At 41.0% G+C, this 14,261-nt stretch overlaps 1 protein-coding gene across 13 annotated transcripts in view; it reads left to right on the forward strand.

Annotated features, from left to right (window-relative positions):
• The window catches only part of PHLDB2 (pleckstrin homology like domain family B member 2), a 239,121-nt gene that overhangs the window by 138,413 nt on the left and 86,447 nt on the right, over nt 1-14,261 (forward strand). For 12 of the 13 annotated variants that reach the window (XM_043449068.1, XM_043449062.1, XM_043449066.1 and 9 more), the window contains one exon: nt 8,458-9,806. The exons of the other annotated variant lie outside the window; for it this stretch is intronic. In XM_043449068.1, coding sequence (XP_043305003.1) covers nt 8,458-9,806 — 1,349 coding nt within the window. The remainder of the gene's footprint in view (nt 1-8,457; nt 9,807-14,261) is intronic. 13 annotated transcript variants of the gene reach the window in all.

Here is a 14,261-nt window from a genome sequence, read left to right on the forward strand (position 1 = left end):
TTGTGTCCATTGTTCTCCATTCTTAAGCTTGGAGTTTGGGGCTGAAATAGATTTCTTCGTTTTTCCTATTCAGTCCTCTAAAGCTTCCTCCCTCAGGCCCTGTTGTCACCACAGAATCTGCCCCCCCATTTCTACCCCCCCACCCCACACACAGACAATGGCACTGCTTCTGACAGACTGCTCTAAGCCGGTGTCTGAATTCAATTACATGTCATCAGTGCGTGCTTTAAAACACTGCCATACCGTAAACATCAGTGCTGAAAGAGGCTGGCCTGTGGACCACCAGAGCACTGGGAGAGCTTAAACACCAGGCATCAACCACTGTGACAAAATGTGCTCCCAGAGCCAGTTCCTCAGCTCTAAGGCCCCTGTAGGACACGATAGAAACTCAAACTTTTTCATAAAGTGGAAATTCTAACCTCAGCCCTCCTGAGTTTTAAGATTCTTGTTCTGAATCCGCTTCTGTACCCAGTGGCTCAGTGATAAAGAATCCGTCTGAAAAAAAAAAAAGAATCCACCTGCCAATGCAGAAGAGGCATGTTCTCTCCCTGGGTCAGGAAGATCCCCTGGAGAAGGGAATGGCCACCTACTTCAGTATTCTGGCCTGGAGAATTCCATGAACAGAGGAGCCTGGCAGGGTACAGTCCATGGGGTCGCAAAGAGTCGGACACGACTGAGTGAGCATGCCAACATGCCACGCCAATCTACATCCTTTCCCCAGCGATATGAAAAGGTTTCCGCTTTTCTGTGACTTGCTCTAGCAGTCCCCTTTTGATTAATTCCTGCTCTGTTGGATGATCCTGAGAAGTGTTTGTGCATGGCAATATAAAAGGACAAGTAACATGTTGGATGTTTTAAGGATTCTCCAAACTCTTGGTGTAAATTACCTGGAAACTGAATTTATATATACAGGCCAGACTTTAATCTCTGTCCTCTAAAACAGTACACACAGCACAACAGATGCTTCATTTTAATTTGTTTGTTTTTTAAAACTTTGCTCCCTGGGTGTGTTTTCATTGTCTTGAAACCCGGGTCCCTACAGCTCTGGTCATCACAGTGCTCTGAAGCTCACCACTGGTGACTTGCCGTTTGGTTAAGATTAACCTCACTGTGATGTTATTTGGTACAAATAGAGCTGGAAAATTATATTCTGAAACGTACACCAGCCTTGTGCCAAAGAAAAAAGAATCTACCAAGAAACTTGCAAACATCATCCTTGAGATTAGTTTTTCCAATAATTTACTTCTCAAGGGAAAACTGTACTGTGACTTGCTATGCTACCTTCCAAAGATCTCTAAATGACTGCTGGCATTCTCTAATTGACAATAAGATGATATACATTTCAGGTGATAAAAATAACAAGAGCTCTGGAGGGATTAAATTTATGGGTTGAAAGTAAGCCCAGACGTTTCCACGCACACTACCCTCTTTCCCGTTTGCACGCCGCCTGCTGTCTTTTCTCTCGGGTGGGCCCCGGCTGGCGCCCTGCCCCGCTCTCTGTTCAGGTGCATAAAGTGTACGGAGCCCTTCGGGCCCTAGGGGCTGTTTTGCTTCCACAGTAACATAATGCAGTGATTTTATAATTTCCCCGAGACTTCTTTTTTGTTTACATAAAATGTACAGGAAAGCAAAACGAAACAGCAGTGAGATCAGGAGTCCAGTCTGGAACCCTTGGCATCTTCCTCGCCTCCTCTTCCGCACGTGTTAACACAGACTTCCTTCCCGCCGTGCTTCACTTGCCTGTCACTTTGATAACCCCCTTCCACCGCCCACTGTTCGGGTTCTTCCTCCGCTTTCTCCCCCTGACCTCAGCTGCAGTCCCTGATGCATCGTTGCAGGTGCATCACGTGGCTGTCTCCCTCTCTCCTGGGGAGTTAGACCCCCCATGTATGTCCTCTGCCCTCCTGCCTCTGCTTGCCTCTCACTGAAGATACGCTACTGCTTCCTGGTGTGTGCTTCCCTGTGCTCTTCCCGTCTCTAGGCTTCCACTCTTATGGTCTCACCCGCGATGAAAAGGATGCCCTGGAAGTAGGAAGGAGAGGGGTGTCGCGAGCCGCTATTGTCACGTCACCCCTAGGGTCAGAGAGGCACCTGTGTGGTTCTCCGCCTTTTTAGTTGAATCGATTTGTGGAATTAAGTCTTGAAGATCTCAAACTGACACAAGGATCCATACATATGTATTCAGCTGTGGCCGGTACACTCAGCTTCAGTAACTTGAGTGAATTACATGTTTATACTTGATGACAAATATTTAAATCCACAACTTCTTACACATCCTTAACAAACCCAATAAGGCTGAAATGAAAAACTAGAGTATGAAGCATGAATATCTTAAAATATCCTCTGGAATGTGCCTCGATCCAAATCATCTGTAACTTTCTTCTGCAATATGTATGGTGGAGAAATGTTGCATGACTGTTTCTCGGATGTGACATGTTATTTGCAAATGGCCTGCTTGTCTCTTCCCTACAGACTGTAATCTGTAGACTGCCTAATCTTTCAGGCAGCACTACTGTAGAATATTTTGGGATTTTGTTTGGCCAGATAAACTGCATCAATAATTATGTTTCTTTTTTTTTTCCCTTTTTGGCTGAATTGGCTGTGTTGTGCAGCATGTAGGATCTTAGTTCCCTGACCAGGAATCAAATCCGTGCCCCCTGCAGTGAAAGCATGAAGTCCTAGCCACTGGACCGCCAGGGAATTCCCAGTAATCACATTTTTTGATTAAAAAAAGTCCATGTAAGGATGAGGGAGGGCCAAGTGTTGCCACCTTGTAGGGTAGTAAGAATACCCTAAAGTAGTTTGATACTCTCTAGTTTTGTTGGCTCAAAGGAAGAGGAAACAGAGTTTGGTAATGTTTCATCTGGGTGATTGAGCAGCATTTGCAACTGCAAACAGGTTGAAATACATTAACATATTTTATCATCTAAGATGACATTAATGTCATATACTGCTCAGTCAAAAAAGTTTTATGTATCCATTTTGACATGAGGTGTTAAACCTTCAATTCTGTACTGTTGGAGTAAATATTGAAAATGCAGAGCTCTGGGCTCAGGGCTTGGTTTCTTACTTCCATTGGGCGGCCTCTGCTCTGGCTTGCTTTCTGGATTCCTGTCTTGCACTTAATTCTGTTTCCTATTTTGTATGCATTACCTTACAACCAGAGCCTTGCCCACTAACTGGCTTTAGTCTTTCTCTTGTTATTCTAACATCTGACTTAGCGGATTTCCCTTTCTATCCTTGTCTAAAAGAAGCTAAATGGTTGGAGGATTGCTGTCAGATTTAAACCACACTTAAGATAGGCATAGACTTGGACCCCACAGAACGTATCTTACATGATGGTGTAAATGGGAAAAGATTTAGGTAACTATGAGAGAGAAATACATAGTTAATAAACATAGAAAATAGCTTGCTTTTTTTCCTACACAATTTTTGTTGTTAATTCTGTCAGAGACAGAATGTTTGCTGGATGTACCTGTAGTCTGACCTCAGATGGGCTTAAGATTTTGTTTATATTTTTAAAACCTCAAAGTTTTAGGCGTGGAGGTAACTTTATGCTATCATTGGCTAATACCCATCGGATTCTCTTTCTTTCAGTGGGATTTAACTCCATCATCATCTCTTCCTGTCATAACTTACCCAGACTACCCCCTCACTGGGTTAACCCCCTCCATCTGTCAATCAGGCCTTTACCAACCTGTCAATCAGTCCTCCGTTAAGGCATGCGTCACATTGTATAGCATTTATTCATACATATATTTTCCACTTTGGATTGTAAACTATGTATTAGCAGGAAATACTGTCTTTGACCACATACTTTCCAGGGCCTAGCTCAAAGCCTGGTTTATAGTAGGCACTTAATGAAGATTAGCACCTTCATAGTAACAAACAACTCTCAAATCTCAGTGGCTTAAGACAATCTTGGGTTGGCAAAGGCCCTGTTCCCGATTATCCTCACTGAGGGAGCTAGGCTAAGGAAGCCTTTACAGACTTGGACGTAAGAAGGGTATGGAAATGGTAAATCATGCCAGCTCTTGATGTTTCAGCTTGGAACTGACACATCACTTTCTCTCATATTTCATTGGTCAAAGCAAGGGATATAGCCACACCTAATGTCATAAGGATGAGGAAGAACAACACTGCTGTGTTTCTGAAAGGAAAGAACAGGAATAATAGTGAGCAATACCAGTGCCTGTTAAGCCAGTGTCTGAGATGTGGTAGGCACTTAATACATAGTTAATGAATGAAGTACCTAACACTACCTGTTAGGATTTTAATTTTTTCTATACCATGAGCAGAATCACCTCAAGTAATGAAATAATCTCATAACTACATTAAAAAAATGAGCATGCTAATATTATTATCTAAGCTATATTCAGCAAACATCTGGAGACCTTTTTGGTAATCTTCTGTTCATTTATTCATATTAGAGAAGTGATTAGGGATACATATTAGTTACATTTGATTTTGCACTTTGAGGTGTATAAAGTATGAAATGGTCACAGTAAAGTGAAAGTGTTAGTCACTCAGTTGTGTCTGACTTTTTTGTGGCCCCATGGACTGTAGCCTGCCAGGTTCCTCTGTCCATGGACTTCTCCAGGCAAGAAGAGTGGAATGGGTAGCCAATCCCTCCTAAGGGGATCTTCCCAACCCGGGAATCAAACCCGGGTCTCCTGCATTGCAGATAGATTCTTTACTGTTTGAGCCACCAGATTTGTATAATTATGATTTTCCCCTGAATCTTTTAGAAGATTTGGAAGAAAACATCGAAGGCTTCAACTGACATATTAAGTTAGTCTGATCAAGTTCTTTAACCTTTTTTTTTTTTTTTGAAGAATTAGTGTCTGGTTCAAAAATTGGACAAGAGCATAGGAAAAATGAACATCTACTCAACTTAAAAGTGAAGTATTGCTTCAGATTCTATGTTAGTATTTTACACTAATTTTTTCACTCATTGTCAAGGCAACCCAAACACATGGTATAAAATGTGGACAATACAAACCAGTTTGAGAAAGATGAACTAGAAACCGCTAGTGTGATTTATTTCACTCCACTGTTATTGCAGTAAAATGAGCACATAGCGTCTGGAAGAGCAGAGAGGAGACCCTGGGCTGTGATCCGGGGCAGCAGTGGGAACAGCAGGAGATGACCAGGTTCAGGCAGTGTTTTAAGGACAGTGTTGATAGGATTGTTGATGGATAAAATGAGATAAAATAAAATGGAAAAAATGGAGGGAATGAAGAAGTGACGGATGGTAGAGGATAGAGGATATAATGATAGGGGAGACCGGTGATGACTCCTTAGATTCTGGCTTAAACATCTGTGTGTGATTCATGTGTATAGGTGGGTGTGTATGTAAGACTGCACTCATTGTATGTATGGATTTTAAAAATTTACTGAACATTATATTAATGTACTTTTTATGTTATAAACATACCTCAAAATAAGATTTTAAGTGGTTTAATATACACTCATGACATACTATGGCTTTTAATTTTCTCCCTATTGTTGGGAAATTAGAGTATTTTTTCCCTTTTAATAAATAGCATGGTTATGTTCTCAGGTTCCACCTAATTCCTTGTTTCCTCAATTAAAAAAAAAAATGACGTGAGGGAATTGGCCATGGTTTGCTGGAATTTCAACATGTGATATAGTTAGTCAGAAATAGAAGGAACCCAGACTGGATAGAGGTCATGATTTCAGTCCTCCAAGGGGGACATGGTGAGATAGATAGAACTTGAGCCAGACAGGTGTTGATTTCAAGGTCAGAACTGGTGGTGGTAGACAATTGTTGGGAGGGACATTTGTGACCTGTCAAGACCCAGAGGGCAGGGTCAGACCCCAGCTGGGAAGCAGTTCTAAAGGAGAATCTTAAAAAAAAAAATTTGAGGTCCAGTTCAAAAGATAATCATGGTTTTTTTCATAAGGGCAGGGCTTTGGGTTGGAGGATAAGGACCCCAAGGCAGAGCTTGTCAGGGGGAAGCTGCAGCTTTGAGGGTGTGAGCACTCAGCCCATCACCAGGATTTAAGCAGCCAGACTGCTTCTTGGCCCGACTCTGTGGGTGACAGGCAGTTCCTTATTAGGCCTGCATTTGCCCAGGAAATCTGTGAGGCTGAGCAGCAAGATGAAGATCTTCCATCTGAGGCTGGGAGGGAGTGGGGAAGGCTGTAATGGATAATTGAAAACTTGTGTTCATTGACTGTCTCACCTGTGGGACAGTGGGAGTCAGGAGGGGCTGGAGATGTGATAGAAATACTGTACATAACCCTCTTCCTTAAACCTGTATGTTGGTCACAGGAACAAAGACATTATGATATTTATTGCTAACCAAACGTAATTCTGTTTACGTATCACATATTACAGAGATGTAGTAACTGGTCTCTGAGGTGCCTAAGAAGTTGGAGGACAGTCTTAGCAGTGCCTGAGTTCAATGGGAATGCTTAAACTGCATTTTCACTTTGATGATAACTTAAAGAAAGTATTTTGATCAGTTTAAAATATAACCTTTCACACTGGCAGGGTTAGTTTATAATGAAAAGACATTTTCATAGACTATAACTTCAGTTTCTTAAGTTAATATTGTTCAAACTAGAGTCCAAAACATATTCTTACAGGTGCATCCATAAAAAACTCTTTTATTCACTGTGGAAACTAGAATATTAATGTGAACCTCAAAGGATGTGTGGGTTCAGATGGGTGTAAAAGAAGGAGAAAGGTGCATCCATGAGAGGAGAGAGTTAGATCAAGGATGAACGTGGTGCTTCTGGGATGCCTGGGAAGTTGAAGGATATATCAGTTTCAGGTTTCTAGATATTCTACCTGACACTGATATGTGAGGAATGTGGGGACCACTCTTCCCTCTACTATTGTTAATACCTACCTTTTTCTGAGAAACCTGTATGCAGGTCAGGAAGCAACAGTTAGAACTGGACATGGAGCAACAGAGTGGTTCCAAATAGGAAAAGCAGTACGTCAAGGCTGTATATTGTCACCCTGCTTATTTAACTTATATGCAGAATACATCATGAGAAACGCTGGGCTGGAAGAAGCACAAGCTGGAATCAAGATTGCCGGGAGAAATATCAATAACCTCAGATATGCAGATGACACCACACTTATGGCAGAAAGTGAAGCGGAACTAAAAAGCCTCTTGATGAAAGTGAAAGAGGAGAGTGAAAAAGTTGGCTTAAAGCTCAACATTCAGAAAACTAAGATCATGGCATCTGGTCCCATCACTTCATGGCAAATAGATGGGGAAACAGTGGAAGCAGTGTCAGACTTTATTTTTTGGGACTCCAAAATCACTGCAGATGGTGATTGCAGCCATGAAATTAAAAGACACTTACTCCTTGGAAGGAAAGTGATGACCAACCTAGATAGCATATTAAAAAGCAGAGATATTTCTTTGCCAACAAAGGTCCATCTAGTCAAGGCTATGGTTTTTCCAGTGGTCATGTATGGATGTGAGAGTTGGACTGTGAAGAAAGCTGAGCGCCAAAGAATTGATGCTTTTGAAGTGTGGTGTTGGAGGAGACTCTTGAGAGTCCCTTGGACTGCAAGGAGATCCAACCAGTCCATTCTAGAGGAGATAAGTCCTGGGTGTTCATTGGAAGGGCTGATGCTGAAGCTGAAACTCCAATACTTTGGCCACCTGATGCGAAGAGTTGACTCACTGGAAAAGACCCTGATGCTAGGAGGGATTGGAGGCAGGAGGAGAAGGGGACGACAGAGGATGAGATGGTTGGATGGCATCACCGACTCGATGGACATGAGTTTGAGTAAACTCTGGGAGTTGGTGATGGACAGGGAGGCCTGGCGTGCTGCAATTCATGGGGTCACAAGGAGTCAGACATGACTGAGCGACTGAACTGACTGACTGAACTTTTTCTGATGGATGCAGGAAGTTTTTTAAGTCTTTTTGTTGAGAAGGTAACCCTCATAGTCCTCTTTTAAAGAATCATCTTCTAACCCTCATGTTATTGATCATAAAATTTTCTTTCTCTGCTAGAATGTGAATTAATTTCCTTAGAACTTCTGAGTGGTTAATGTTTCTTACAGAGACATCTAAAGGAAAGCCCATCGCCTCATCCCATCAGGTGTTTTCTAGGTACTCAGGAAGCAGGTGGTCCTCCAGGGAATAGAACGCTAAAGGGTCATTGTCTTTTTTAGGTACCACCCCCTTTTCTTGCACCTGTACTTGGTGTTAGGGATTTGTTCCTCTCAAATATCACTGATGTTCTCTTGAATTATTTTTCTTTTGTTGAGAAAACATCCCAGATCAGTGGTCTTTAGTCGTCTTCATTTTGCAGGACAGCTTTACTAGGTTTATTACTAAAACAGCACCGTATCGGATTGCCAGCCTATTTGTGTACCTATGTAAGCTAACAAGTGCTTGGTCTTTTTAAATCTTTGTTAAGTAAAGCTGTCTCTCTCTCTGTCTTTTTTTTTCTTTGCAGATTCCAACAAGATTATGGCAGAGCAGAGCCACATGCAAAAGCAGCTGGATTTACAGAATGGTAGCTTAGAGGCAGGCTTTGTGCAGAATTCCCTCGAAAACGATTCCCAAAACATGATGGAGAGCCTGAACCCAAAGAAATATTCTTCCAGTCTGAGATTTAAAGCCAATGGAGACTGTTCTGGCTCCTATTTAACCCTCTCACAACCTGTGCCTGCTAAAAGAAGCCCTTCTCCTTTGGGAACCAGCGTCAGAAGTAGCCCTTCTTTGGCCAAAATCCAGGGGACTAAGCAGTTCTCTTGCGATGGAAGTGACAAAGGTATTTCCATGAAACCGCCTACCCCTTTACGCAGCACTTCACCCTCCCTTAGTGGGTACGCACTTGGGAGAGCGGACTTTGATCATTTTCTTGGCCGGGACGTGGAAAGGTCCTTGAGGCTTTCAGAGAAGCCTCCCTATTCCAAATATAGCTCAAGGAATAAATCCCATGACAATGTCTACTTTCTGGGAGGGTTGGAAGGGCGAAAAGCATCTGGCTCGCTCCTGACCATGTGGAATGGAAGTCCCCTGAGTGACACTGGCTCCTCGCCCGTCAACAGGTCGGGGGCGGCCAGCATGCCCTCAAGCCCAAAGCAAGCCAGGAAACTAAGCATCCAGGACAACCTGACCCTTCAGCCCAAGCTGAGCAGACACCGGGAGCCGGCGTCTGAGAGCATCAGTTTGAGAACCAGGAAGTACTCTGGCGGCAGCCTGAGTCACATGGGCGCCTACAGCCGCTCCCTCCCCAGGCTGCACAGAGCCACCGAGGGCCAGCTGGCCCCTCTCAGTCTGCCTCCGAGGAGCTCTCTGGGCAATTCCAAACGAACAAGACCGGGGGAAAAGGATCTACCTCACAGCATCATAGACAATGACAATTACCTGAATTTTTCTTCTTTGAGCTCAGGAGCTTTGCCCTATAAAACCTCTGCCTCCGAGGGTGGTCCCTACGTGAGTTCCACCCTCAGCGTGCCTGCCAGCCCTCGAGTGGCTCGCAAGATGCTTCTGGCCTCCACCTCCTCCTGCACCTCTGACGACCTTGACAGGGCTTCCTACACGGGTACCAGCCCCGGTCATTCGTTTCCTCCTGGGGAGCTGGACCGGGCACTTGCAGCCAGAAGGAACTTCTCGTGTGGGTCTGTCGAGTTTGATGATGCAGACTTGGACAGCCTCAGACAGGCCTCAGGAACCCCCCAGCCTGTCCTTCGGGAACGGAAAAGCAGCATTAGCTCCATTTCCGGACGAGATGACCTGATGGATTATCACCGGCGGCAGAGGGAGGAGAGACTCAGGGAGCAGGAGATGGAGCGATTGGTAATCTCTTCATCTGGCTTTTGACCTCACTGTTCCATTGAGCAGCTTCTTGGAGACAAGCTCCAAGGATACATGTGGGAGTGCGGGATTTCCCTGTGGCCAGCTCCTGGTGTCCCTTCCTAGATTGCCTCCTGCTAACCTTGCTCTTGCCAAATCACTATTATTCGTCACTTAGGGCTGTTTTGAAGGCCTGCATGTGCCTAATGCTATATTAAACTGCTCTGCAGAGGCCTCACAAGTATAAATTCTTGATAAATCTAACAAAGGTAGTTGTGAATTTTACTGAATGTCTTTAAAAGTCTTACGGACTTTTAAGACTATGAGGAAACACTGATATGTATTATTTATGTCATCACATTTGAATGTATATGCTGTGATGGTAATAGTCAGTGAAATGACAACTCGGAATCGGGCAGTAAGTTTTCTGTATGGCAAGTTGTCTGAGAAGTTGAAAGTTTGCTCCAGTGGTACTCAACCTTTTTTCTGCACTGTGTACACACACATACACACACACACCACACATCATACTCCAGCCACGTCTTAATACGTACAATGACTACAAACTTCACATGTCCTCCAAAGTTACTGTGTTGCCTTTTTCTATGGATTTATGATTACCATAAAAATAGTGAATACCTGTCAGATTATTTTGATTCATTAATGATTAATGACTTCCTTAATGTGGGAAGCAGTAGGATGGTCGAGCTGATATTCTGAAGTATAGGAATATCAAAGTATTTCAGTTACTAAAAAAAAGTATGCTGGAATAAGATTCCTGAATCCCATACAAAGCCAGTTAAGCCCTGCTGGACAGTAAAATTGTAACTTTTAGATTATAATGAACAGAAACTATTTACATCTATATAGGGCAGAATTTTCTTGAAATTTTGGAAAAGTAATTATCTGCATCAGTTGCAGCTCTTGGTAAGTTATTGCCTATCCTTACAGAGTTTCCAAATGTCCTGACCCATATACTAGTGAATGAAGACAAATGTGTATGCCTCAGAGAACTTGATGTCCTGTGGGTGGGGATAGCAGCTTCTTTGTTACCATACATAATCTCCACATATTTTTCATGATCACAAAAAGGCATTATATTTGGGCTTGATTCATTGACCTAAATTAGAAAAGGTTGTGATTAGCATATAAAGGCCTTCTTGTATGTGAATAGCAAACTTAGCACTATACTGTACTGAACAACTCTCGTTGATAAAACCAAAGAATCTATCTGATAATTTATTAAGGTATCTAAGCGAACATTTCAGTGGCTTCATCTCTCCAGAGGTCTTCCGTAAATGCTTTTATTTACTCTTCTGTTCTAAGGAAAAGAAACCAAACTTGAAGTTCATTGCCAGCAGGTTTAAGTGTTGGTAAAGTTCTGCTTCCTCTAGTTCTCCTGAATCTGCTAAGGTTCCTGGCAACCCAGTGACCTTTCTTACTGCCTATAAGGTTGGTGTCCTGTAAGCCACGAACAGGTCCAAGATCAACTTCTTAGGAGAGGTTTTGGGTATTAACTTCAGATATGAACTTACAACCCTTTTTCCTTTATAAAGAGCTTGTAATAAGAAATGAGGCTTATTTTTAAGTAAGACACTCTACATTTGGCCGCTATTGCATTGTCTATTTGTCTGATTACATCCCGGTGAAACGGAAAACAGATTCTTATTGAGTGTATGCAAATAATGTTATTGCTATTAAAAAATAAAGTGACTCAGAAGAAAATATCACTTCCTGAATTCTGATGGAGTCAACTGAATTGAGGGTTAGAGACAGATCACGATGAGTGGTAAAAGGGTTTTCCTTATCAGAAAATAGAACATTAGGATTAATGCTAGTAATTTTCCAAAACACATATCTGCATTTAGAGATCAGATTTCCAGTTTCAGTTCCATGAGTTCTATATAACTAATTCTTATTCCTCTAGTCTTGAGTCATTAATTTGATTTCATATAGTCATCTATTTCTGGACTAAATAAAGTACTGAAAGTCTGATTTAGTTGCTAGTACAGTATGATACTTGCCTATGTAATGCCAGCTCTTCTGTTAGCCTCTGCCCGTAAGTCCATTCTTTGAAATGTTGTAAAGGGTATCTGGTAAAGTTCTATCCATGAGGCTCTGAGACTGTCTTTCTTTTTTAAAGGCACATCCTCGTCTATCATTTAAGCAGTCTCTAGGTAAGCGTGAGAGGAAAGACTGTTGGGTGAGGGTAAGGGCAAGTGGCTGTGGTTAATCTACAGTTAATTTAACAAACTTGATCAAGAAGAAGAAAAGTTTGAATCTTCTATTATGCAATAGGATGTTGATCTTATTTAATTAGTGTTTCACATAAGGGTAAAAACATATTACAGAGGGTGAGGATATTGATATATATACAGAGTCTTTCCATAAGGTATGCGATCACCAAGCTTTATAATATTTTACCTATAAAAAATTAGATGAGGGAAGGCTGAGCTTCTCACTTGATCTGACAAATCTTCCTATGCATTTTTTGATAGTGTTGAGCTATTTATACAAAGGATATAGTGAATAAACCTAAATATTTCTAGCATTCTTTTTGTAAGGTTAAGAAAATAAAATCTTTGTCATTGCCCAAGGGTCCTCTGGGAAAACTTAGAGATAGTTCAAGTGTGAAAGATATCTTTGAAAAATTTGTTTTCCTGAATTTAGGGTCTGATCTTGGAAAGGCAAAATCAAATATTAATTAGAGATTAATAATATAGAATTATGGATGCCTGAGAAAATGAATGTTGCAGTTTGATTACCTAATAAAATGAGGATAAGTTATTTATTATAAATAATAAATCTTAATCAGAAATGAACTATTTTGATCATTTTAAATATGCAAGTATATATCCCAGTTAGGACAAGACACAAAAGATTATTCTTTTGAGATGCTGAAACTCTTCTCTCTGGACAGATTACAAAAATAAACTTTTACTACCTTTTGTAAGCATAGGCTGATTTCTCCAAGATTAGTAAGTAGGTCCTTTCATTAGGAGATAACTCCATTTAGTTTTACATTAATAGGATACTTCTCATAAAAAAGTTACTTCATAAATAAACTCATCAGTGCTATTCAACTTGTACCAAAATTTTAACATTTTATTACATCTTTACAGAACTATTTGTAAATGTTATAAACCAAGTCAAATATGCTCCTTTTCTGCAAATCTCAAATTTTTCATGTAACTTTATTCATTTTATTAAAGTACCATTGATTTACAATATTGTATTGCTTTCAGGTGTACAACATGGTGATTCAATATTTTTGTAGATTATATTCCACTTAAAGTTATTATAAGACATTGGCTATATTCCCTGTGCTATACCATATATCATTGTAGTTTTTTATTTTATACATAGTAATTTGTGCCTCTTAATTCCCTACTCCTATAAGTCCCTCCCCACTACCCTCTCCTCACAGGTAACTACTAGTTTGTTCTCTATATCTGTGAGTCTGTTTCTGTTATGTTTATTCATTTGTTTTATTTTTTAGATTCTACATGTAAGTGCTAACGTGCAATATTTGTCTTTCTCTGGCTGACTTGTTCATTAAGCATAATATCCTGTGGGTCCATCTGTGTTGCTCCAAATGGGAAAACTTCATTCTTTCTATGGCTGAGTAATATTCCACTGTCTATGTACACCACACCTTCTTTTTTCATCGGCTGTCAGTGTATCTACTTGTTCTAAAATGATAGTCGTTTAAATTCTAAAAGATCTACATGTTTACTCCCTCCCCCACATTTTGAGTTTTTGATGTCATGTTTTACGTCTTCATGTCTATCCCTTAGTTGTTTATTGTAGTTATAATTGATTTTACAATTTTTGCCTTTTAGTCTTCGTGCTTGATTATTATAGTTGATCCACAGCCTTTCCTATAAACTTGCCCCACCTGTGGGATTTTTCCTTTCCTACAAATTCTCACATCTTATTGTAGCCTTTTGTTTTCCTCTTAGAGAAGACCCTTTAACACTTCTTTTAGGGTCACTTTAGAATTGATGAACTCAGTATTTTCTTGTCTGAGAAGTACTTCATCTCTTCACTTCTGAAGGATAACCTTGTTGGGTAGCGTACCCTAGGTTGCAAGTTTTTCCCTTTCAGCTTTTAAATATATTGTGCTACTCCCTTCTGGCCTGCAAAGTTTCTGAAGAAAGAAGAATGGATAGCTTTATGGGGATTCCCTTGTATATGGCTCTGTTTTTCTCTTGCTGCCTTTAAAATTCTCTCTTTATGGTTAATGTTTGCCATTTTAACTATGGTAGGTCTTGATGTGGGTCTTTTCCAGTCCATCTTATTTGGGACTACCTATGCCTCCTATACCTGGATATCTATTTGCTTCTCCAGATACATTTTCCACCCCATCCCTCTCTTCTTCTTGGGGGAACCCTATAATGTGAATATTATAATGCTTGATATGTTTCAGAGGTTCCTTAAACCACCCTCATTTTTTAA

The sequence above is a fragment of the Cervus canadensis genome, chromosome 27 (assembly GCF_019320065.1).
Source record: "Cervus canadensis isolate Bull #8, Minnesota chromosome 27, ASM1932006v1, whole genome shotgun sequence".
Lineage (NCBI taxonomy): Eukaryota > Metazoa > Chordata > Mammalia > Artiodactyla > Cervidae > Cervus > Cervus canadensis.